The sequence below is a fragment of the Phyllostomus discolor genome, chromosome 3 (genome assembly GCF_004126475.2).
Source record: "Phyllostomus discolor isolate MPI-MPIP mPhyDis1 chromosome 3, mPhyDis1.pri.v3, whole genome shotgun sequence".
Classification (NCBI taxonomy): domain Eukaryota; kingdom Metazoa; phylum Chordata; class Mammalia; order Chiroptera; family Phyllostomidae; genus Phyllostomus; species Phyllostomus discolor.
Window position 1 is genome coordinate 136,628,119 of NC_040905.2, and position 23,529 is coordinate 136,651,647.

General features: G+C 42.7%; 2 protein-coding genes across 2 annotated transcripts in view; both read left to right on the top strand.

Moving 5' to 3' along the window:
• LOC114491055 (olfactory receptor 1J4-like) overlaps positions 1 to 7,983 on the top strand; it is a 32,092-nt gene extending 24,109 nt beyond the window's left edge. Inside the window, exon 3 of the mRNA XM_028505218.2 lies at positions 6,886 to 7,983. Within this exon, the coding sequence (XP_028361019.1) occupies positions 6,886 to 7,831 (946 nt within the window). The 3' untranslated portion in view covers positions 7,832 to 7,983. The remainder of the gene's footprint in view (positions 1 to 6,885) is intronic.
• A 5,828-nt stretch (positions 7,984 to 13,811) lies between these two features.
• On the top strand, positions 13,812 to 17,901 carry LOC118499646 (olfactory receptor 1J4-like). The gene is made up of 2 exons (XM_036021516.1): positions 13,812 to 13,903; positions 16,358 to 17,901. The coding sequence occupies exon 2, from the start codon at positions 16,408 to 16,410 to the stop codon at positions 17,374 to 17,376; it is 969 nt and encodes a 322-aa protein (XP_035877409.1). The 5' UTR covers positions 13,812 to 13,903; positions 16,358 to 16,407; the 3' UTR covers positions 17,377 to 17,901.
• Positions 17,902 to 23,529: the final 5,628 nt, after the last annotated feature.

Sequence of the window (23,529 nt, forward strand, 5' to 3'; positions counted from 1 at the left end):
AAGAGCAGTTGTTAATAGTGTTTCTGTTAACCAAGACTTTGACTGGAACCTCACGCCTGAAGGAGGCATGTCTGGTTTCTGGTCATCACCAGAAAGCCCTGAGGTAATGGGATTGACTTGCGAAGCTAGGATAAGCCCACGAGAAAAGCCTGGTACTTGGGTGGTTATGCGGTTCATGGCAGTCTTTCCAGGGAAGGAACGAAGGTTGCTTTTCTGAAAGATGGCCAAAAAGGAACCTGTAGGAACAATGGAAGCTTCAAGGATTTGAGTGAAACAACTGGTACAGGCGAAGCCAGATGGCGGATGTGTGGCTGTATTTCTGTGCCCCGAGGGGCAGACTGCAAAGTCAATCTAAAGGTTCCCTGTGTGAGTTCTAGCCAAAACGGACTTAAAGACCATAAGTGATCCAGGCTACTCTTGGTGTGTTTATGCAAATGAACAGTCAAAGTCAAAAGCGGGAGTCAAAGTACTCCCTTGATTAACAAGGAAGGTGATCTTAAGGAGAAAAATTGTGGTTCAAGGAAAATCACAGTGCTCAGTATTGGACATCAGAATGGCTCAGCTAACTGTCTTGAAAGTTTGTTTTCATTTGAAAGTTGAAACTGGGTTTATAATATCACTAAAGATGGACAATTTTACTGGTATGGATGACCTGTCAAATTGCCACTGCTAAATGTTATTGCAGGAAGGAACTTGCAACTGAATGTCTTCCCAAAAGACGGTCTCACTGGCACAGAGACTGGTTTGGGGATCGTTGTGTGCATTAACCCGTGTGTTCTTCTGTTTTCACAGGGCATATGCCTATGACTTCATTACCCGAGTGATTGGTTGAATGAGTGAGTGAATATAAACCTCACTTAAGGAGTCCATTTCCATCATCACCCCCTGAAACTCAACAGTTTGGCTGAACTAAGTGGTTGGGTCGGTGAATGGTTCGGGAGGTCTGTGGGCTTCCCTTTAGAACTGATTTTGCCTTTTCTGTCTTGATGGCTTGGACAGAAACAGCCCAGAAATCTGAAAGGAGGGAAATCCTAATGTATTCCCCTCAGCCCAAGTGAAATATAATGGGCCACAAGAGTTTTGGATAGGTGTAGCATGCCTTGTACACCTACCTCCTGATAAGCCATTCCTTACTTAAGTCCCTGCCTTTGTCATTTAGTGGTTATGATTTAATTGTGCCTTCCAACTCCTTCCAAACCTGTCACCTCCAGAATATGACCAGGATGCCAAAAGTCCAACAATGCCAGCCTTTGGACACCAAGCCTGTGACTTCCTGGTGACAGCAACTGACCAGGATTCTGTAAGGTCCTTCCCCTTACAGGAAGGACTCCCTCCATGCTGCACCTCCCCCTGTCTTTCAGGGCACCGCTGACCCAAGGGTAGGGAGGACAACGTCCTTGTCCAGCAAGAAGTAGTTACAAGAAGATGAGACCTTCATCCATTCTCCTTTACAAGATTATAAAGTGGGTGCATATCTGAAAGGAGGGAATGTTACACGGTGCAGCCAAGTGAGGGGACCCTAAATAGGCATTTGAAATGGGGTCCACAACTCAAGGTGTCCAGGAAATATTAGAAAGACATGTAAGATGTCTTCACCCCTTCCCCCACAGGTGTGAGTTGGCGGAAGGGACACATAGAGCAAGAACATGCAGGGCTGTTTTGTACAGCAACAGCTTTGCAGCTAATCCATGGCACAATCATTTAACTTACCCATAGCCTTTGGCTGGTCACTCAGATATGCTAAATGCTTTGGCCATGCTCTGGGCCAGGGGGATGGAAAGGGACTCTCTCCGCCCCAAGATGTGACTGGGGGGCAGGTTCCCCAAGTTACAGCACCTGAGTGGGAGCTCGGAGAAGACTGGCGCTATGACAAGGGGACACACCTGCCCAGACCGACGATGGCAGCCCAGTAAAGCTGGAAAGGATGTGAAATTGATGGCAAGTGTGGCCGAATGTGGAAGGAGTCAGAAATGGGGTTGCAGAGGAAGGTTCACTCGAGGATTTAAAACCCAGACATGGCAGCCATTGCAGGAGAGAACCACACAGTTTTGGCTGAGTGGGGACTCCCATGACCCTGGGAGAGAGGACCATGTGACTGGAGCAGTGGAGAGAGAACCTCATGCCTTTCCCAGAGTGGGGACCCCCACAGCATTAGTACGAGGAACCACTACCGGGCTTTAGCAGAGATCCTGGTGACACAGCTGAGGGTGCGGGGAACTGTGGGGGGTCTCCCAGCCAAGACGGACTACTGGGAAGAACTGGGGGCTGCCTGAGCCAAGGATTTCTATTTCTTTTCCTGAGATATGATACCCCAGAACGGGCAAAGGGGGAAGGAAGGACTGTGCATGTTTGTGGGTGTTTTAAGGGACTTTGGGATTTTGATGAAGACATTAGGTCACTACTTTATGTTTGTATAGCATTAAATAAACATTTCCTTTCCTTTTCATGAATCTCTGGCATTGAGAGACATCTTTGCTATAGGTGGTGGACATAATGAACCTGTGGGATCCTTATGGGTAATAGTATATTGCCCTTGGCCCCCCTTCTTGTTCTGTATCATCAGCACCATTTTGTGAAGAGAGTGTTTTTCCTCCATTGAATATTCTTGACTCCATCATCAAATATTAGTCAACAATGTATGCATGGACCCTCTAATCTCTGCCATTGACCTATGTGTCCATTTCTGTGCCAGGAACATACTGTTTTGATCACTATAGCATTGTAGTGTAGTTTGAAATAAAAAAGTGTGATGCCTCCAGCATTGTTATTTTTTTAGATTGCTTTGCTGCTGTGGGACATCTACATTCCTTGTACATTTCAGGGATGTTTTTTCTCTTTCTATAAAAACTATCATTATGATGTTGATGGGAATCGCATTGAATCTGTAGATCACTATGGGTAGCATGGATACTTTGATAATATTAGATCTTCCAATTCATGAGCATTGGGTATATTTCCATTTACTTACATCTTCTTTGATTTCTTCCTCAATGTCCTACAGTTTTCAGTATACAAGTCTTTCACCTCTTTGCTAAATTTGTTCCTAAGTATTTAATTATTTTGATGCTATTGCAAATAGGATTACTTTTTAATTTATTGCCAGATATATTTTTGTTTATGCAAAGATATACCTGTGACAGAAAAAGGGACAGATGACACTAAAACAACAGAAATAAGTATCTCTTTTGTGCAAGCATATGAGTGACCAGAAATTTTTCTCCTTAAAGAGGTCAGAATGAAGCAGCATCCAGAAGCCCAAGAGAAAATGCTAACAGGCTGAGTTGAAGATGGTACAGTGTGGTGGCCAAGGGGATGGACACTCAAGCCAGATACCATGAATCAGAATGCTCAATAAAGAATTCACCTCTGAAACACCTATGTCTTTCCCTAGAGAGTGAAAATACTTTTCCCCAATTTTTCATTTCACCATTAGTTCTATAATTTGCTGGGCCCTTCAACTCATAAATATTAAATTAATCTGAAATAATAATACATTCAAAAAGAATAACAACTGTAATGGGTTATGACTCAGAAATTAAATAAGAATTGTGAATTCATAATAATATATGAGGTCTGTCAAGAAGGTGTCCAACAAGCTAATATGAAAAATAAAGACATTTATTGAAGAACACACAAGATACAAGAAATATTGTACATAGGACAATGATGCCTCAGTCCTCTTCAAAGTAGGCACCTTGGAGCCTCACACAGTTCTCCCAATCACTATCTGCTGCCCTGTCATATTTTCCTGAATCTTATCAAAGGTCTGAAATCTCTTCTCTTTCAAAGACTATTTTAGTTTTAGGAAAATCTAGAAGTCACAGGGCACCAAATCTGGGCTATCGGGGGGCTGAGTCACCTGGGTGATTTGGTGTTTTGCAAAAAAACTCTCCATGAGACATAATGCATGAGCTGCTGTGTTGTCATAATGAAGATACCGCTTACCAGCTGCCTATAGCTGTGGCCTTCTGAATCATCCAAGCAGTTTCTGTGGAGAATGTTCCAGCTTAAGGGAAAAGGTGATGCACATTCATTGCTCTACTCGCTCAGTCATTTTGAAAGTGAAAGTCACACAGTATACATGCTGTGTGTACTGTCCCCACCCATTAGGACAATAAAGTCATCATTGTTCATGCACGTGCATGGTAGTCCACTTGCCTTGGATCCCAGTTACACCAATGTCACACAAACTGTTCTCTAACAATGGCTGGGTTTTTTTCCAGACAGACCTCCTATTATCTATAGCAGTGTATGCGGAATACTCACCATTGCCCCAGGTCTATTTTCCAGCTTCCTCCACCCTGTTTTGTCTCAGGAGTCGGACCTTTATGGCCTGCATCAAGTGGACTCCCTGGCTCTTGGGGATAGGCCAATGGAAAACACGATCAAAAGATCAAAGGCAGAAGGACAAAGAGGCTGGGGCATTTAGTCTGTTGTTTTCCCTGCTGGACCATGGGTTGACAGCGGCCATCCACAGTTCCTGTTTAGGGGTCCTCTCTTAAACCTACATGTCTCACCAGGTTTGATAATGACACCCTCCCCTTACATCTGTTCCCCAATGTTGCTAGCCTTCACCACCCCTAACAGTTCCCCTGGAACTGATCAACACCTTTCTAAACAAGCCATTATTGCAATCTCTTTTCAAAAATCCTTTGTCCCAGCTGGATCCATGTGCAAGAAGAAAGGCATCACTGGCATCAGGGACACTGTTCCCTGGGACTTCAGTCCCCTCTGGTCCTGGACACACAGTTCCCCTAAGGGCAGTCAGAAGTGGGCCAATTAGCCTGTGGTGGCTCCTCCCTGACCCAGAAGCTTGGGGACTTTGTTTCAGTCCTCATATCAGTAATTAAAATGTTAACCTTTTTGCTCATTGCTCTGGAGTTGGTGAAGAAACACAAACACCTGCAGAAGCACTGAGGCCACACAGATTTCTTCTTTTTGTCTGAGTCTCCTAAAGAGAAGCTGAGGAGTCAGGCCACAGTCTGGAGCAGAAGGGTGTGAGATCACCAAGGATGAGCTCAAGTCAGAGGAGCTGTAATGTGCACTTGACTATAGATCTGCCTGTGGACAGGTGGGCTTCTGTGTGATACTCTCTGTCTCTGTATTGTATATGCATCCTTGTGTACATGTCATTTGGTAGTTTCATATGTGTGCTTGTGCTGTGTATCTGACTCACAGCCTGACTCTTTTCCTCAGTGAGAGCTAACCTGGGCTGCTTCAGTGTATATACCGGGGGTGTTCACCTGTGGCCTATGGGCTATATGCAGCTCAGGATGGCTATGAAATGGCTTAGCAAAAAAATCATGAACTTACTTAAGACATTATGAGATTTTTTTGTGATTATGTGTTACAATGTATTTAATGTGTGGCCCAAGACAACTTGTCTTTGTCCAGTGTGGCCCAGAGATGCCAAAAGGTTGGACACCCCTGTATCAGCCTCCTGGAGTGTGATTAGGGAGGGACTCCTGATTAATGCCTGTGACCCTAAGTACAGGCATCACAGCTGAGCATCAGAGGTGATATTGTTGGCTCTGGTGCTGGACAAGAAGACAACTGATCTCACTGGAGCCAAGGTCAGGTCAGAGAGGGTTCACACTCTGCTCAGCAGCATGTGCTGGTATACATGTGAGCTGTGTCTGTGGGTGACACACTGGTGTGTGAGAGCAGGAAGGTGTACTGTTTGGGTTTCTCTCTGTGTTACCATGTTGTGTGACCTTGTGCATGGGATGTTGGTGGTGGTTTAATCAGTGTGCCTATGACTGAATAGGCTTAACCGCCCCATGCTGATGGCCTTCCCTTAGGAAGGGGATGGGTCAGAAAGGGTTGAAGCATGCCCTCATTATTAATAGGAGGGTGTATGCTGCTTGTTTTACAGTGTGTGGCTGGGTGTGCAATAAATATGCATTTCTGAATAAATGATAATGAATGTAATGGTCTTTTCTCAATTGTAAAGCATTTCAATATAAATGAAGGGAACTATCTAGGTAGGGATCTAAGAAACTATTGAACTGCTTGCAGCCTTACAGTAACCCAGGGTGTTACCAAGGATGGGAGAGGTGTCCATGGGTGGTAGTTAAGAGCACAGGCTCTGTTCATGCAGATGTAGCAGACTGACCTGCATATTGATAATTTTTCCCTTTAACTTTATTCTAAGTATAAATGACATACAAAACAATATTAGTTTCAGGTGTGTACAACATGGTGATTCAACATGTAAATAACTACATGTCACCATAAAAAGTTATCCCATTATTGGCTATCAAAAGTATTTGATATTTTTAACCTATAGAAAATGGCAATACATACCATTTATATATGCACATAAGATTTACATCATTTTTATATTTCTATTTGCTAGCAGCTAATATAAGAGAGAAAGGAGAGTCATTCTTACTGTAGTTGTGAAGATGTTTTAGTCTGGGAATGTAAGGCTGATGTTGGATTATAAAAGGCAGACAAAGCCCCTGACTTAATACACAGCACAGTGTTTATGGCCCCAGGATGGCCAGCATTACTATGGAAGAGTTTGTGGACTGTTCTGGTTTCAGAGCTATTCTGGCATCAAAGGGCTTAAACAGTCACCCATTTCTGGAGTGGCCCTGAGTTTACAGCTGTAGGTCAATGGCACATGGGAGGTGCAGTGATTAGCCAAAGAATATACATGCATGACCCATTCTGTGGTGATTGCCTTAGGGAGTGGGGGAGTGTGGGCTAGGTAGATGCAAGAAATGGAAAAAAATGGGAACTATGATGGTGTAAACAATAAAAAATAAGGGAAAAAATTAATGACTTTCCCATTAAATTACAGTATGAGATGTGATGGTCCTGCTTGTCTTTCTAGGATACTGAGATTCCAAAACCTCCCTTGTCCCCAGCAGACAGAAGAGCAGCAATGAGGCCTGAGAACCAGAGCAGCGTGTCTGAGTTCCTCCTCCTGGGGCTGCCCATCCTGCCAGAGCACCAGGGCATGTTCTTCGCCCTGTTCCTGGGCATGTACCTGACCACGGTGCTGGGAAACCTGCTCATCATCCTGCTCATCAGGCTGGACTCCCGCCTGCACACGCCCATGTACTTCTTCCTCAGCCACCTGGCCCTCACTGATGTCTCTTTCTCATCTGTCAGTGTCCCAAAGATGCTGATGAACATGCAGACTCATCACTTCTTCATTTCCTACCCAGGGTGTATTTCTCAGTTGTATTTTTATTTATGTTTTAGTTGTGTTGATAATCTTCTTCTGGCAGTGATGGCATATGACAGGTATGTGGCCATCTGTCATCCTCTACACTATAACACCATCATGAGGGAGGAGTTGTGTGTGCTGCTGGTGAGTGCCTCATGGATTACTTCATGTGCCCATGCACTGTTGCACTCTGTCCTCCTGGTCCGACTGTCCATCTGTGCCAACAATGTCATCACCCACTTCTTCTGTGACCTCAGTGTGCTCCTGAAGCTTAGCTGTTCAGACATCTCCCTCAATGAGTTGGTCATCTTTATTGAGGGAGGAATGATTTTACTTTTGCCTTTGGCTATGATTTTAGGCTCATATATCCGTATAGGGACCATCATCCTGAAGGCTCCCTCCACTAGGAGACTCGTGAAAGCTTTTTCTACCTGTGGCTCCCATCTCCTTGTGGTGTCTTTATTCTATGGGGCAATTGTAGGTGTTTACTTTGTGTCCTCATCATGGGATTCCAAAGACATAATTGCTTCGGTCATGTATACGGTAGTTACCCCCATGCTGAACCCCTTCATCTACAGCCTGAGGAACAGAGATGTAAAGCAGGCCTTAGAATATTTGTCAACAGGGTTGAAGAAGTTAATATGTCAATGAGGTCACATTTCCTACTTGGATTGTTTATAATTCTTTATTCCTAAACAATATTTTTCACTTATTCATCATCTATTATAAGGTACATGCAAAATCTTTTGCAAACCCTGTTGCACAATTTTAACTATGAATTTGTCTTTTTCTCTACTGAGATATGTCAGTTCTTCCTTTTGTATTTTTATTATGTATTGTGAGAACACCTGATTTAGTGTCATGATCTACTGCTGGTGAACTTACCTTTCTTTTTTTAACTGTATCTGTTATGCTGGCTTTTGTCAGCTTAGGTTCATCATGCACACATCTTCCCAACTCACATTTGATGACATCATGCTGGCTGACTGCAATCAGCCATGATCAGAATAGTTATACTACAAAAATTCACATGTGCTACAAAGCAAAATTTTCCAAGAAAGAGAGACAGGCTTTTTAAAAATGCATTTAAAGCACACTATTTTGTTTAAAATGAGGAGATATTTCTAACATTGTGCCCTGCATTAATACTTCATCTACTTCTCATATTAATATTGATATTTTATACCTATACACATAGATACACATACAGATAGACATATATATATAGGTACAGATTTTGATATTTCTGGCAATTTGGCCTGCAATAAAAGTTCATTTACTTCTTATATTAATACCGATACTTTACATCTGTAGACATAGACATATATATAGATATAGATATAGGTATTACTATAGTATATGTAGTAAAGATGCAGCTTTTCTCATGTTAGTTTTTACATGGCATTTTTTCCATCCCTTTAGACTGTCCTGTGTCCAAATTGTCCATAAGGTGTCCTCTTGTCAATGGTGTATATAAAGTCGGATTATGTTCTTTTCATGTGGAGCAACAATTGTTATTTTTAGAGCTATTTCTCTACTGACATCTAAAGTAATCATAATGTATTTGAATTTATATTTTCCCTATAACTTTGTTATACACCTGCTTCACATTTATTCTCTCCTGTTTTTCTCCCTTTTGATATTCATATATATTTTGATATTCCATTACACCTCTACTAACTTATTAATCATACGTTATTACTATTTTGTAATTCTTTTCTAGGCTGTTTGCAGAGATTACTTCTTAGTTCTTTTTTAACTCTTAAGCAATGTTTAATATACAAAACACAACATTGACCACTTTGACCTTCTAAGATACACAATTCAGTGACATTTAGGAGACTCATCATCACTATCTCAAATTTGGGACCCCTATAGGAAATTCTAAAGAGCATGAATGAAATTGAGTAATTTGCAACTGTCAAAAAATAAAAGCAAAGACATCTATGAATCAATATGGAGAAATATCTGGATATACTGTTAAATGGAAACAAGCAATGTGCAAAAGGGTACTGATACTAGTGAACTTTTTGTAAAAATTAAGGGGATATAAAATATACATATGTCTGTCCATTTCAGCAAAAAATCCCACAGGTAATATAAATCAGAAACTAATGAGGTGGGTTACCCAGAGAACGTGGACAGAAGAGATGGGAGATGAGTATAATTATTACAATGGTTATGACCATGTTGTCTTTTGCCACTAGAAAATAAATAGAAGAGTGGTGAATAAAGCAAAGTATAATCAAGAAGACAAATGAACCTAACTCTATCTTAAATAAATACCATAATTAGACTAAAGATTCTAATACACATATATATATATTTTTTCCCATTCCTTATTCTTTCTGCCCCATTCCTGACTCACCCCCATGGATAAATATTCCTTCAGTCCTTGGTTCGAGGTTTTACTTCTTGTGTTCCCTTTGTATATATTCCCTAGTTGACTTCTCTGATATTATTTAGAATCCGTGTAAGTAATAAACACATGTAGAGATTCAAAATAAATAACACTAGTAATGGATTATAACTCAGAGAATAATAAGTAAAAATTCATGAGCCCATAATGATATAAACCAATACAAAACAAATGGGTGGGGAATAAGGGAAACTTCCTTCTTATATGAGAACAGAATTAATAAACAGAGGAAAAAGACAGTATTTGAAACATTATTATCTGGCCATCACATTTGTGATAATCTTGTCAGAGAAGAATCACCAATGAGATCAAGATAGTGGCATAGGTAAACACAGCTCTCCTCCTTGTGGAACCACATCAAATTACAACTAAACTACAGAACACCCATTACTCAGAACTGTCAGGAATCCAGTTGAGTGGAAGTCTGACATGTATGGAATTAAGGACCACACCCATCCACACTTTTATAAAAGGGTGGAGATGTGGAACAGACTGGTCCCACATCCACATTTGGTAGATAAAAATTATACAGGAATATTTCAGGAGCAAGGAGTCCCATCCCACAACAGCACCCCGCCTAGAGTTCCAGGGCCAGGAAGACAAGTCTCCATAACTTCTCTCTGTAAAAATCAGTGGAGATTGAGATAAGGGAAGAAATTTCTAGACTCCCAAGAACTTCCTCTTAAAGACACATACGGATTCAGGCTCACTCCCTCTGGGCTCCAGCACAGGACTAGCAGTTTGAGAGGCACCAGTGGCACACTGGGAGAAACTGAAGTGTCTGACATCAAGGTGAGAGCTGGGCAACAGTTTTCTTCCAGACAAAAAGGCAGGAAGAGGCCACTGTCCCTTTTCTGAATCTTCCCTCCACAAAGCCACAGAGCTCACATGTGGGTGTCATATCTGACACTCCATCAACCTGCCTTACACTGTTTGCCCTGCCCTAGAGATACCCTGAGACTTAGTCTCACCCAACTCATGGACCCACCCAGGCTGTTAACAGTGGACTTTGCATGGGAATGCTTGTTCTTGGCTCATGCTTCACAACATCCTAATCATCTCAAAGAAGCAACAGCCAGCCTCAGTGAGCCACCATCCCCCATACCTCTTGCTAAGGGGCCCCAGGCCTGGCACTAGCAGCAGCCAGTCTTGATTCAGAGCTTGGCTTTGCTTGGGAACCTTCAAGCCAAGCACAGGGAGCAGTCATCTCAAGTAGCTTGATAGCTCATACAGGGTAGCTTCAGGCAGAACACAGGAGGTGGCTAACCTTGTCCTGCACCACATCAGAAACCTCAGAACCTGTGTATCCAGTGGACAGCTACAGGGCATATCAGAGCACCATCTCCTGGGTCCTGCACAGTTGATCCTCCACAGAGGGTGGAGGTTGGTGGTAAGTGGTCACAGCCAATTCTTGCAGGTGACTGGCCTGCATAAAGCATTCCCATTAACCGGCCAGAAGCAACCAAGGCTCAAGTACAACAAGAGAGTGTACTCAGCCCACACAAAGGGAACACCTTGAGTACCCACCTGAGTAACAGAAAAAGTTGTGCTACTGGTCCCCACAGGACACCTACAACATTAGGCCACTCTACTAAGATAGGGAGTCATAGCAGCTCTACCTAATACACAGAAACAAACACAGGGAGGCTGACAAAATGAGTACACAAAGAAACAAGGCCCAATCAAAGAACAGAATAAAACTCCAGAAAAAGAACTAAACAAAATGGACATAGCACTCTATCAGATGCAGAGTTCAAAATACTGACTATAAGGCTGCTCAAGGGACTTAGGGAGGGCTTCAACAGAATAAAAAAGGTCCAGTCAGAAACAAAGGATACATGAATTAAAATACAGAACAATTTAAAGGGAAATAACTGCAGAGTGGACGAAGCTGAGAATGAAATCTGTGATTTGGAACTTAAGGAAATAAAAAACAACAAGAAAAAAAGGAATAAAAAATAAAACCAAGGATACTTTAATGAGCCTCTGTAGCCACCTCAAATGTCCCAACATTCACATGTGGGGTGCCAGAAGGAGAAGAGAAAAAGGTAGAAATTGAAAATCTATTTGGAAAAATACAATGAAAAAGAACTTCCATTATTTGATGAGGGAAATAGACATGCCAGTCCAAGAAGCACAGAGAGTCCCAAACAAGATGGATGCAAAGAGGTCCATTCTAAGGTGCATCATCATTAAAATTCACAGGTTAAATATAAAGGGAAAATCTTAAATGTAGCAAGAGAAAAGCAGGTAGTTACCTACAAAGGAGTTCCCATAAGACAGTCAACTGATTTCTCAAAAGATGTTCATAGCAGCACAATTTACAATAGCTAGGTGCTGGAAGCAACCTAGATGCCCATCAGTAAATGAATGGATCAAAAAACTATGGTACATTTACACAATGGAATTCTATGCAGCAGAAAGAAAGAAGGAGCTCATACCCTTTGCAACAGCATGGATGGAGCTGGAAAGCATTATGCTAAGTGAAACAAGCCAGGCAGTGAAAGACAAACACCACATGATATCACCTTTAACAGGAATCTAAACAACAAAACAAAACAAAACAAAAAACTAGCAAAATATAACCAAAGACACTGAAATAGGGGATAGTCTGACAGTGGCCAGAGGGGAGAGAAGAGGGAATTTCAGGGGGGAATGGGTAGGGATTACAGGAACAAATTTGGAGGACACATGGACAAAAACTAGGGGTGGGGGGTAATGGGGGGAAGGGGGGAGGGTTGGGTGGAGGGGCTGGAACGGGAGTAGGGGGGAGAAAACTGTACTTGAACAATGATTGAAATAAAAAAAAAAAGACACTTTGCAGGCTAGAAGGGATTGGCAAGTAATATTCAAAATCACTTGAGCAGGAACCTACAACCAAGATTGCTCTACCCAGCAAGGCTATCATTTGGATTCCAAGGGCAGATAAGGAACTTCCCAGACAGAAAAAATGAAAGGAGTTCTTCATCACCAAGCCATTACTATATGAAATGTTGAAAGGATATATTTAAGAAAAAGAAGAGGAGAAAAACTATGAACAATAAAATGGCAATAAACACTTATCTATCAACAATTGAAACTGAAAAACAGACTAGACAATAATAAAGAGCACAGAGAAAATAATGGATATGGAGAGTGTGCTGATGATTGCCAGAAGGGAGGGGAGTGTGGGAAAATGGATGAAGAGGTGAGAGAGTTAAGTACAAACAGGTAGTTGCAGAATAACCATGGGGATGTAAGGAAGGGAAATGGAGCAGACAAAGAATTTATATGCAAGACCCTTGGATGTGAACAACACAGTGGGGACTGCCTAAGGGAGTGGGGGGTGCTGGGTGAGGGTGAAAATTGGGAAAAGCTGGGACAACATTAACAGCATAATCAAACAATATAATTTTTTTAAAAAGGAAAGAAAACAAAGAATCACCAATGGATGTTAAATATAGTGGCTGAAATGTTAATAAGGAAAAAGTTATGTTTATATATCATCAAAATTATCTACTCAACTGATACCTATTAATAACCAGGTGAAAATGTTAACTTTAAAACAATAGTCACTTTAAAAGACAACCTGCCAGATACCACCATAGTCAATTGATCAAGGATTCCAATACTAGTACATGGAAAAATTAATATCACGTCTTCTAATAACATGCTTTGTGGCATACCTGCTGAAAACCTAAGCCTCAAACATACTTACATTAACACATGCATGCACCCAGAAGGTAAACAAAGTAAAACATTAAACATTGGGGAATCAGGATAGGGCCCTTCCAGGAATTCTTGACATCACTTTTATAACATTTCTGTATCTTTAAAATCATTTCCAAATAAGAACTTGAAGGTCCTTTGTGCCAGCTGGCACATGCCCAAGAAGAAAGGACTCCAGGCATCACTGGAATCAGGGACACTGTCCCCTAGGACTCTAGTCCCTCTGGCTCTTGGACACCGAGCTCCCCAAAGGGCAGGCAGAAATTAGCCAGAAGCCTGGGGACTGGGTGCCAGAATCTCATTAGTAAGGGTTATCTTTTAAGTCATCTCTCTGGGGCTGTTTAAACAAAATGAAAGGCTGTAGAAGTGCTAAGGCCCCAGATGTTTCTTCTGTTTGTGTCGATATTAGGACTCCTGAGGACAACCTGAGGAGCTGGGCAACAGTCTGGAGCAGAGGTGTCTGAACTCACCAAAGATGAGCAGCACAGGTCAGAGAGGCTGAATGTCTGCACTGATGGACAGATCTGCCTGTGTAATGGTGGATTCATGGATGACACTGTGAGTTCATGACTGTGTGTGTCTCTGTGAGTCTTTAGGTACTGTGTATGCTTGTGCACATTCTGTTTGATTGTTGCTTTTGTGTGCACACGTGTATGCACATGTGTGTGCACATGTACCTGACTCACAGCCTGATTCTTCATGAGTTAGACCTCACCTGGCCTCGTTTTAGCTGATGTATACCAAGTTACCAGCCTCTTGCCTGTGATTAGGGACTCCTGATTCATGCCTGTGATCATAAGTACTTGCATCACAGCTGAGAATCAGAGGTGACATTGTTGGCTTTGGTACTGGACAGAAAGATGCCTATCCTCAGAGGAGCAAGGTCAGGTCAGAGAAGGGTCACACCTCTGTTCAGCAGCATTTGCTGGTGCACATGTGAGCTGTGTCCGTGGGTGGATACACTGGTGTCTGAGAGCAGGAGGGTGTATTGATGTTCTGTATAGTGGCCTGTTGTGTGACCATGTCCAATAGCATGTTGTGGTGGTTTAATGAGGGCACTTATGACTGAATAGGCTACCCTGCCCCAAGGTGATGGCCTTCCCCCAGGAAGGAGATGGGTCAGAAGGGGTAGAAGCATTCCCTCATTTTTAATAGGAGGGTGTGTGCTGACTGTTGTGGTCAGTGTGTGGTGGGGGTGCCTATGTGCTGTTTGCGTGTGTTTCTTGTAAGATTCTTTTGTTTGTGGCCTTGCGTGTTTTTGGTGACATGTGTGTAGTGTTAGTGTATATGTGGTGAGCTCTTTACTGGGTGTGTCATGACTCAGGCATGTTGATGTGCATTGTGAGTGTGTTTTCAGGTGATCTGTCCATCAATGTGAGTTCTGTATGCCTCATTTGTGTGTTTCTTATGATTTGTATATATGTGTGTGTTAGTTATGAGCTCTCCTTCCCTTAGAGTGGGAACTTGGTACCAGGTCAGTAATATTCACAAATCAGCTCCGTGTGTGTGATCTGCATCAACGACCTTGATTTTTCTTTAAGTGTCCTCATTGTGGGGCACCATTAGCTGAGAGAACGAAACTCCAAAAAATGTCCTGTTTCTGGAAATGGACCTGCTGTCATATTCATGTACCTGAGTGTGACTAAGTCACTCAGAATATTGCAACTCTTTAGTTTTACTAAACATCCCAGGCAAAAAAAAAATTCCAGGCATCCCACTGTGAGAAGTTATTGGGCAGAATGACCTTCAAATACTTGTGACCTTGGAAAGTTATTTAAATCCTTGGCCTCGGTTTACATCCGATGCCAAGGATTTCTATATGTAATTCTATATAGTAGAAAGAATTACACTTCCTTGAGAATCTTAGAGAGGCCTTCAGGAATTGTTTATTGTATGAAAATTTGTATGTATTGAAGAATTTTGGTAACTTGGAGCGTATATATATGTGAAGGAAGAAAATTAGTAAGGAGACTAAGAAAATTTTGGACAAGTTGGAGTCCTTATACCTCTAAAACAATGTATCATGCTTGCCTCCCCTAACCAACAAATGGGAAGTTTCTGTGTGAAATGGTTTAGAGCATGGGCGCTGATTACACACATGTATTAGACTGAACCCCTTGAAGCAGCCAGTACTTCGTAATTGTGAGCTATAAAAAATGGTAACACATACATGTCATTTATATATTATATATTACATATCATATAAACACAGATACACATGTCTGTGTACCATTCTCCCCACCAGTGTACTGCTCTGTGCCTACAGAGTTTCTATCATTTATGTTTCTGTTTCTTAAAAGCTGCAATAGGTCAAAGGCCACAAAATCTTAGTGCAGCAGCCAGGTAGTTGTGAAATCTGGGGATGTAAATCTGATGAGTGGATATAGTTAGGGAACACAGGTGACAACCTCAGTCCAGCACTCAGATGTTCACCAAACTGTTCAGCACTGTTAAGAAAGACAGTTTGTGGACTTTTCTGGTTTTGGAGCAATTGTAGCATCAAGTGGCTTTAAATGGCCACAAATTTCTCCAGTGTCCCTGAGGTTACAGCTGTGGGTTCATGGGACTTCACAGGTTCACAGGCAGAGTGTCACATTTTTCCAAAATCTCAGCACTGGAGTCTCATGTTTACTAATGGCAGATACAATTGATCCCAGTTTTGAGGGCTCATCTTCCAATTCTGCTGCAGTGAATTGTGTATTCACTGGACCAGTGTACAAAGTATGCTTCCAAGCTCATCAAGATCTAAACTCCCAGAAATGGGACCTTGCTTTTCTTGTTCACCGTGGCATCTCAATTCTTAGTAGAGGTTCCAACACAGATTCCATGTTCAGTAAGTAATGGCCGAATGGAACATTCGCCTCCTGCTTCTGTGCCATGAGGTCTTCTTGGCTACTTTTTGGGCTCTCTGTTTTCCTGGAACCAGACTGGGTGACAGCAGAGATGCACACATTTACTAGTACAAAAACTTAATGAGTGTATCGTTAAAAAGTCGTGTACTTCCCAGAAAATTACAGTATGAGATGTGATGGCCCCGGTTGTATTTCCAGGATTCTGAGAGTCCCACACCTTCCTCATCTCCAGAAGATGGAAGAGCAGCATGAGGCCTGAGAACCAGAGCAGTGTGTCCGAGTTCCTCCTCCTGGGGCTGCCCATCAGGCCAGGGGAGCAGGGCGTGTTCTTCACCCTGTTCCTGGGCATGTACCTGACCACGGTGCTGGGCAACCTGCTCATCATCCTGCTCATCAGGCTGGACTCCCGCCTGCACACGCCCATGTACTTCTTCCTCAGACACTTGGCCCTCACTGATGTCTCTTTCTCATCTGTCACTGTCCCTAAGATGCTCATGAACATGCAGACTCAGCAACAATCCATCCCCTATGTGGGATGCATTTCTCAGTTGTATTTTTTCATACTTTTCGGTAGTGTTGACAATTTCCTTCTGGCAGTGATGGCATATGACAGGTATGTGGCCATCTGTCACCCTCTACACTATAACACCATCATGAAGGAGGAGTTGTGTGTGCTTCTGGTAGCAGCCTCATGGATTATTGCTTGTGCCCATGCACTGTTGCACACTGTCCTCCTGGTCCAACTCTCCTTCTGTGCCGACAATGTCATCACCCACTTCTTCTGTGACATCACTGTGCTCCTGAAGCTCAGCTGCTCAGACATCTCCCTCAATGAGCTGGTCATCCTCACTGAGGGAGGAATTATTTCTTTTCTGCCTTTGTGTATTGTTTTGGGCTCATATATCCGTATAGGGACCATCATCCTGAGGGCTCCCTCCACTAAGACACTCTTGAAAGCTTTTTCTACCTGTGGCTCCCACCTCCTTGTGGTGTCTTTATTTTATGGGACAGTTTTAGGTGTTTACTTTTTCTCCTCGTCATGGGATTCCAAAAACATAACTGCTTCGGTCATGTACACAGTAGTTACTCCCATGCTGAACCCCTTCATCTACAGTCTGAGGAACAGAGATGTAAAGCAGGCCTTAGAATATTTGTCAACAGGGTTAAAAAAGTTAATATATCAACCAGCTCATGTTTGCTACTTGGGTTATTTATAATTCTTGATTCCTAAATAATATGTTTCAGTTGTTCATCATCTCTTATAAGGTATCTGAGAAATCTTTTGCAAACCGTGTTGCACAATTTTACTATGAATTTGTCTTTTTCTCCACTGAGATATGTCAGTTTTTGCTTATGTATTTTCATACTGTGTTATGAAGACACACTGATTTAGTGTCATGAATGCTACTGGTGTATTCCTCCCTTTTGTTTAATTATATATATTTTGGTATTCCATTACCCTTCTACTAACTTATTAAATCATATATTATTACTATTTTGTAATTCTTTTCTGGGCTATATTTACAGATCACTGCTTACTTCCTTTTTAATTTTTAAGTAATGTTTAATATACAAAACACCACACTGACCACTTTTGCCTTCTAAGATACACAATTCAGTGGCATTTAGGAGACTCATCACCAATATCTCAATTTAGGACCCCTACAGGACACTCTAAAGAACATCAATAATATTGAGTAATTTTCAACTGTGAAAAAATAAAAGCAAAGATATCTATGAATCAATATGGAAAAACATCTGCATATACTGTTAAATGGTAACAAGCAATGTGCAAAAGGGTACTGATACTACTGAACTTTTGGCAAAAATTATGGGGAAATAAAATATACATATGTCTGTCCACTTGAGCAAAAAGAAACACAGGAAAAATAAATCAGAAACTAATGAGGTGCTTTTCCCAGAGAAAGTGGACAGAAGAGATGGGAGATGATTATAATAATTAACATGATTATGACCATGTTGTCTTTTGCCACTAGAAAATAAATAGAAGAGGTGGTGCATAAAGCAAAATAGAATCAAGAAGACAAATGAACCTAGGTATGTCTTAAATAAATACCATAATTAGACTAAAGAGGGAAATAATGTAAGTACCCTAGTAATTCCTGAACCCAGAATTCTGTCTATATACCTTCACAATAAAAAAAAATGGAAACAAAGTCTTAAGCTGCAGTTAGTGTGTCACTAACAGTAGTATGAGTTCAAGATTCTGAACTACCCCCATGTATCCAAGATTCAGCAAACAAGTAAACACTGAGGAGAAGGGAGTGACTCTTTGCTCTCCTGGGAAAGGTACTGTGCAAAGAAAGGAGAAGCTGCAAAGGACTCTCAGGTGTTAACTAGTATTGGAGATATGAATTTGAGCTCATGGGTTTTAAAAATTATGAATAGATGGAAAGTTATGTGTATATCTATCTATCTATCTATCTATCTTTATCCTCTGATTCCTTATTCTTTCTGTCACACTCCTGATACACACCCATGTATCAACATTCCTTTAGACTTTGGTTTCAAGGTTTTACTTCTTGTGTTCCTTTTATATATATCCCCTAGTTGTCTTCTCTGGTATTATTTAGAATCCTTGTAAATAATAAACACACATAGAGATTCAAAATGAATAACAATTGTAATGGACTGAGTAACAAATGTAACTCAGAGAATAATAAGCAAAAATACATGAGTCCATAATGATATAAACAAAGAATAAAATATGAGTGGGGAATAAGGGTAACTTCCTTCTTATAAAAGAACATAATAAACATAAGAAAAACATATTATTTGAAAAATTACCCTCTGATCACCACATTTGTGATAATCTTGTCATATAAGAATCATCAGTGAGATCAAGGTGGTGGCATAAATAAACACAGCTCTCCTCCTTGCCCAACCACATCAAATTACAACTAAACTACAGAACACCCATTACTCAGAACTGTAAGGAATTGAATTGAGAGGAAGTACGACAACTATGGAATTAAAGAAACCGTATCCATCCACACTAGTATAAGGGGAGGAGTGTAGAACAGGCTGGTCCCACATCCACATGTGGTATATAAAATTTATACAGGAATATCTAGGGAGTGAGGAGTCCCATCCCCACAACAGCCCCCAGCCCACAGTTCCAGGGCCAGGAATACAAGTCTCCATAACTTCTGTCTGCAAAAATCAGTGCAGATTGAGTTGAGGGAAGAAACTTCTAGAGTCCCAAGCACTTCCTTGTAAAGAAAACATGTACAGATTTGGGCTCACTCCCGCTGGGCTCCAGCACTGGGCTAGCAATTTTAGAGGCACCAGTGCCACACTGGGAGAAAATGAAGTGTCTGGCATTAAGGTGGGAGCTGGGGAACGGTTATCTTCCAGGCAAAAAGGCAGACAGAGGCCACTGTCCCTTTTCTTAATCCTCCCTCCACAAAGCCACAGAGCTCACATGTGGGTGTCATATCTGACACTCCATCAACCTGCCTACACTGTTTGCCCTGCCCTACACAGCCCCTGAGACTCTCTCACCCATCTTATGGGCCCACCCAGGCAGTTAACACTGGCCTTTCCATAGGAATGGCTGGTCTTAGCTCATGCTTCTCAACTTCCTAATCATCTCTAACAACCAACAGTCAGCCTCAGTGAACCACCATCCCCAATACCTCTTGCTAAGTGGCCCCAGGCCTGGCACTACCAGCAGCCAGCCTTGATTCAGAGCTTGGCTTTGCCTGGGAACCTCCCAGCCCAGCACAGGTAGCAGTCATCTCATGATAGCTCATGCAGGGTAGCTTCAGGCAGAACACAAGAGGCAGCTAACCTTGCCCTGCACCACATCAGAAACCTCAGAGCCTGTGCATCCAGTGCACAGCTACGGACCATGTCAGAGCACCATCTCCTGGCTACTGCACAGCTGATCCTCCACAGAGGCTCAAGGATGGTGGTAAGTGGTCACAGTCAATCCTTGCAGGTGACTGGCCTGCATAAAGCATTCCCATTAACCTGCCAGCACCAACTGAGGCTCAATTACAAGAAGAGAGTATACTCAGCCCACACAAAATGCACACCTTGAACACCCAGCTTTGGTGATAGGGGAAGCTGTGCTACTGGTCCCCACAGGACACCTACAACATTAGGCCACTCTACTAAGACAGGGAGGGAGTCACAGCAGCTCTACCTAATCCACAGAAACAAACACAGGGAGGCTGACAAAATGAGGAGACAAGGAAACAAGGCCCAAATCAAAGAACAGAATAAAACTCCAGAAAAAGAACTAAACAAAATGGACATAGCACTCTGTCAGATGCAGAGTTCAAAATACTGACTATAAAACTGCTCAAGGAACTTAGGGAGGACTTCAACAGAATAAAACAAGATCCTGTCAGAAAAAAAGATACACGAATTAAAATACAGAACAATGTAAAGGAAAACAATAGCAGAGTGGACAAAGCTGAGAATCAAGTCAGAGATTTGGAACTTAAAGAAATAAAAAACAAGAAGAAAAGGGAATCAAAAACGAAACCAAGGATACTGTGAAGAGCCTCTGTATCAACCTCCAATGTCCCAACATTCACATTGGGGTTGTTGCAGGGTGCAGCCAAGAGGGGGGATCCCAAATAGGCATTTGAAATGGGGTCCAGAACTCAAGGTGTCCAGGAGATTTTAAGGTGTCTTCACCCCTTTCTCCACAGGTGTGAGTTGGGAGAAGGGGCACCCAGAGCAAGAACATGCAGGGCAGCTTTGCAGCTAATCCATGGCATGGTCATTTAACATACCTATAGCTTTTGGCTGGTCACTTAGATATGCTAAATAGCTATGTCCATGCTCAAGGCCAGGGGGATGGAAAGGGACCTTCCCCCCCAAGATGTGACTGGGGGGCATGTCCCCCGAGTTACAGCCCCTGCGTGGGAGCTCAGAGAAGATTGGCTCCAAGACACGCGGTCACACTGGTCACCTGCCCAGACCCACGATGGCGACCAGGAAACCTGGAGAAGACAGCAGATTGAGGGCAAGTGTGCCCAAGTGTAGGAGGAATCGGAAATGGGGCTGCAGAAGAAGATTGGCTGGGGATTTAAACCCAGACATGGCAGCCATTGCGAGAGAACCAAGTGGCCTGGACAGAGTGGGGACTCTCCCTTCCCGCAGCCCTGAGAGAGAGAACCATGTGGCTCTGGCAGAGTGGGGACTCCTGTGGCCCTGGGTGAGAGGACCATGTGCCTTTGCCAGAGTGGAGCCCTCCGCAGCTTTAGAAGGGGGAACCACCACCTGGTTTTAGCAGAGATCCCGGCGACTCAGCTGAGGGTGCCAGGAACCCAGGGAGGTCTCCCAGTCGAGATGGAGTACTAACTGGGAAGAACCAGAGGACTGCCTGAGCCAAGGACTTCTATTTCCTTTCCTGAGATACGGTACTCTGGACTGGGCAAAGGGAGAAGGAAGGAAGGACTGTGTCTGTTTGTGGGGGTTTTAAAAGGGACTTTAGGATTTTTGATAAAGACATTAGGTCACTACTTTAAGTTTGTATAGCATTAAATAAACATTTCATTTCCTTTTCACGAATCTCTGGCATTGAGGGACGTCTTTCCTTGGGCGGCGGACATGACGGACCTGGAGGCTTTTTTTCAATAATAGTATATTGTCCCAGGCCCACCTTGTTTGTTCAGTAACAGTAGCAGTTACTGGTGTGTCTGGCCAGGTACAAAAACAGACATTCCTACAAACTCTGGAATGCCAGCTTGGGGGGGAAAACCTTATACACAGTTTTCTGTATATGCCTGATTGCCCCATTCCATTGTTGGGCCGAGATTTGCTGCATAGACTGCATGCACAAATAACCTTTTCCTCCAAGCAACAGCAGCTGTGGATGGAAGTCCTGCTGGAAAATGCCCTCCATTTGCAGGCTTCCCTGACCTGTCCTGGAGGCCCTGGAGGTGAACCCTTCCCACCTGAGATCTCCAAGCAGGTTGATCAAACTGTTTGAGCTGACAGAACTCCAGGTAAAGCAGTTAACATACAACCCATAAAGATAAATCTGAAAGAACGGGTGCAGATCCCATGAAAGAGACAGTATCCCCTCCAAAAGGAGGCTTTACAGGGGATCCAGCCAGTGTTGCAGAAGTTTTTGAAATCAGGATTAATTTGGCCTGGCTGGTCACCATACGACATTCCCATTTTGCCAGTCAAAAAGCCACACTCAGCCTGGCTGGTGTAGCTCAGTGGACTGAGCGCGGGCTGCGATGCAGGCATTGCAGGTTCGATTCCCAGTCAGAGCACATGCCTAGGTTGCAGGCCACGGCCCCCAGCCACGGCACATTGATGTCTCTCTCTTTTGTTCTCCTTCCCTTCCCTCTCTAAAAATAAATACATAAAATCTTTAAAAAAAAGAGTGCTGCTTTGGATTCATCCTAAAAAATAAATAAATAAAAATAAAATAAAAAGCCAAACTCAGATGAGTACCAGTCTGTACAGGATCTCCGAGCCATCAATGACATTGTTCAGGATATTCACCATACTGTGCCTAACCCTTATACCTGTTGACTATGGTGCCTGGGAATAGCAAATGGTTTTCAGTCCTGGACTTAAAGGGTGCTTATTTTTCTGCATCCTGATAGATGAGCAGGCTCAGCAATTGTGTGCCTTTGAGTGGCAGAACCCAGAGACGAAAGCCACACTCCAATACTGCTGGACTGTGCTGCCACAAGGATTTAAGAACTCCCGGACAATATTCGGGTAAGTGCAGTCAAAAGCCTTAAGGGATGTTCAGTTGAAATCAGGATTTCTTTTGAAATATGTGGATGACCTGTTAATAGCCAGCAGTAACTATGAGGATTGTTTGCACAACACCCTCACGGTTCTAAATCATTTGGCAAAGAAAGGATATAAAGTGTCATATCATAAGGCCCAAATTTGCAAATAGGAAGTGGCATATCTGGGATTTCAACTGAAACAGGATACCAGGAGTCTGAAGGCAGATAGAAAGCAAGACATTGCTATGCTAAAAATCCCAGAAAATCAAAGGCAGCTTCGTGGGTTCTTGGGAATTACAGGGTTTTGTCGGATTTGGATTCCAAGCTTTGGACTCATAGCAAAGCCATTGTACAATGCCCTAAAAGGACGGAACTCTGAACCCCTAGATTGGACAGGGGATTGTCAGGTAGCATTTGATACTTTGAAGGAGAAGCTGGCTCTGGCCCCTGCATTGGGACTGCTGGACTTACAGAAGTCTTTCAAATTGTATATTCATGAAAGGCAGGGGATAGGACTGGGGGTGCTAACCCAGACCCTGGGAAATATCCCCAGACCCACAGACTCTCTCTCAAAGAAGCTGGACCACGCAACGAAAGGATGGCCACCGTGCCTCCAAGCAGTAGCAGCCACCT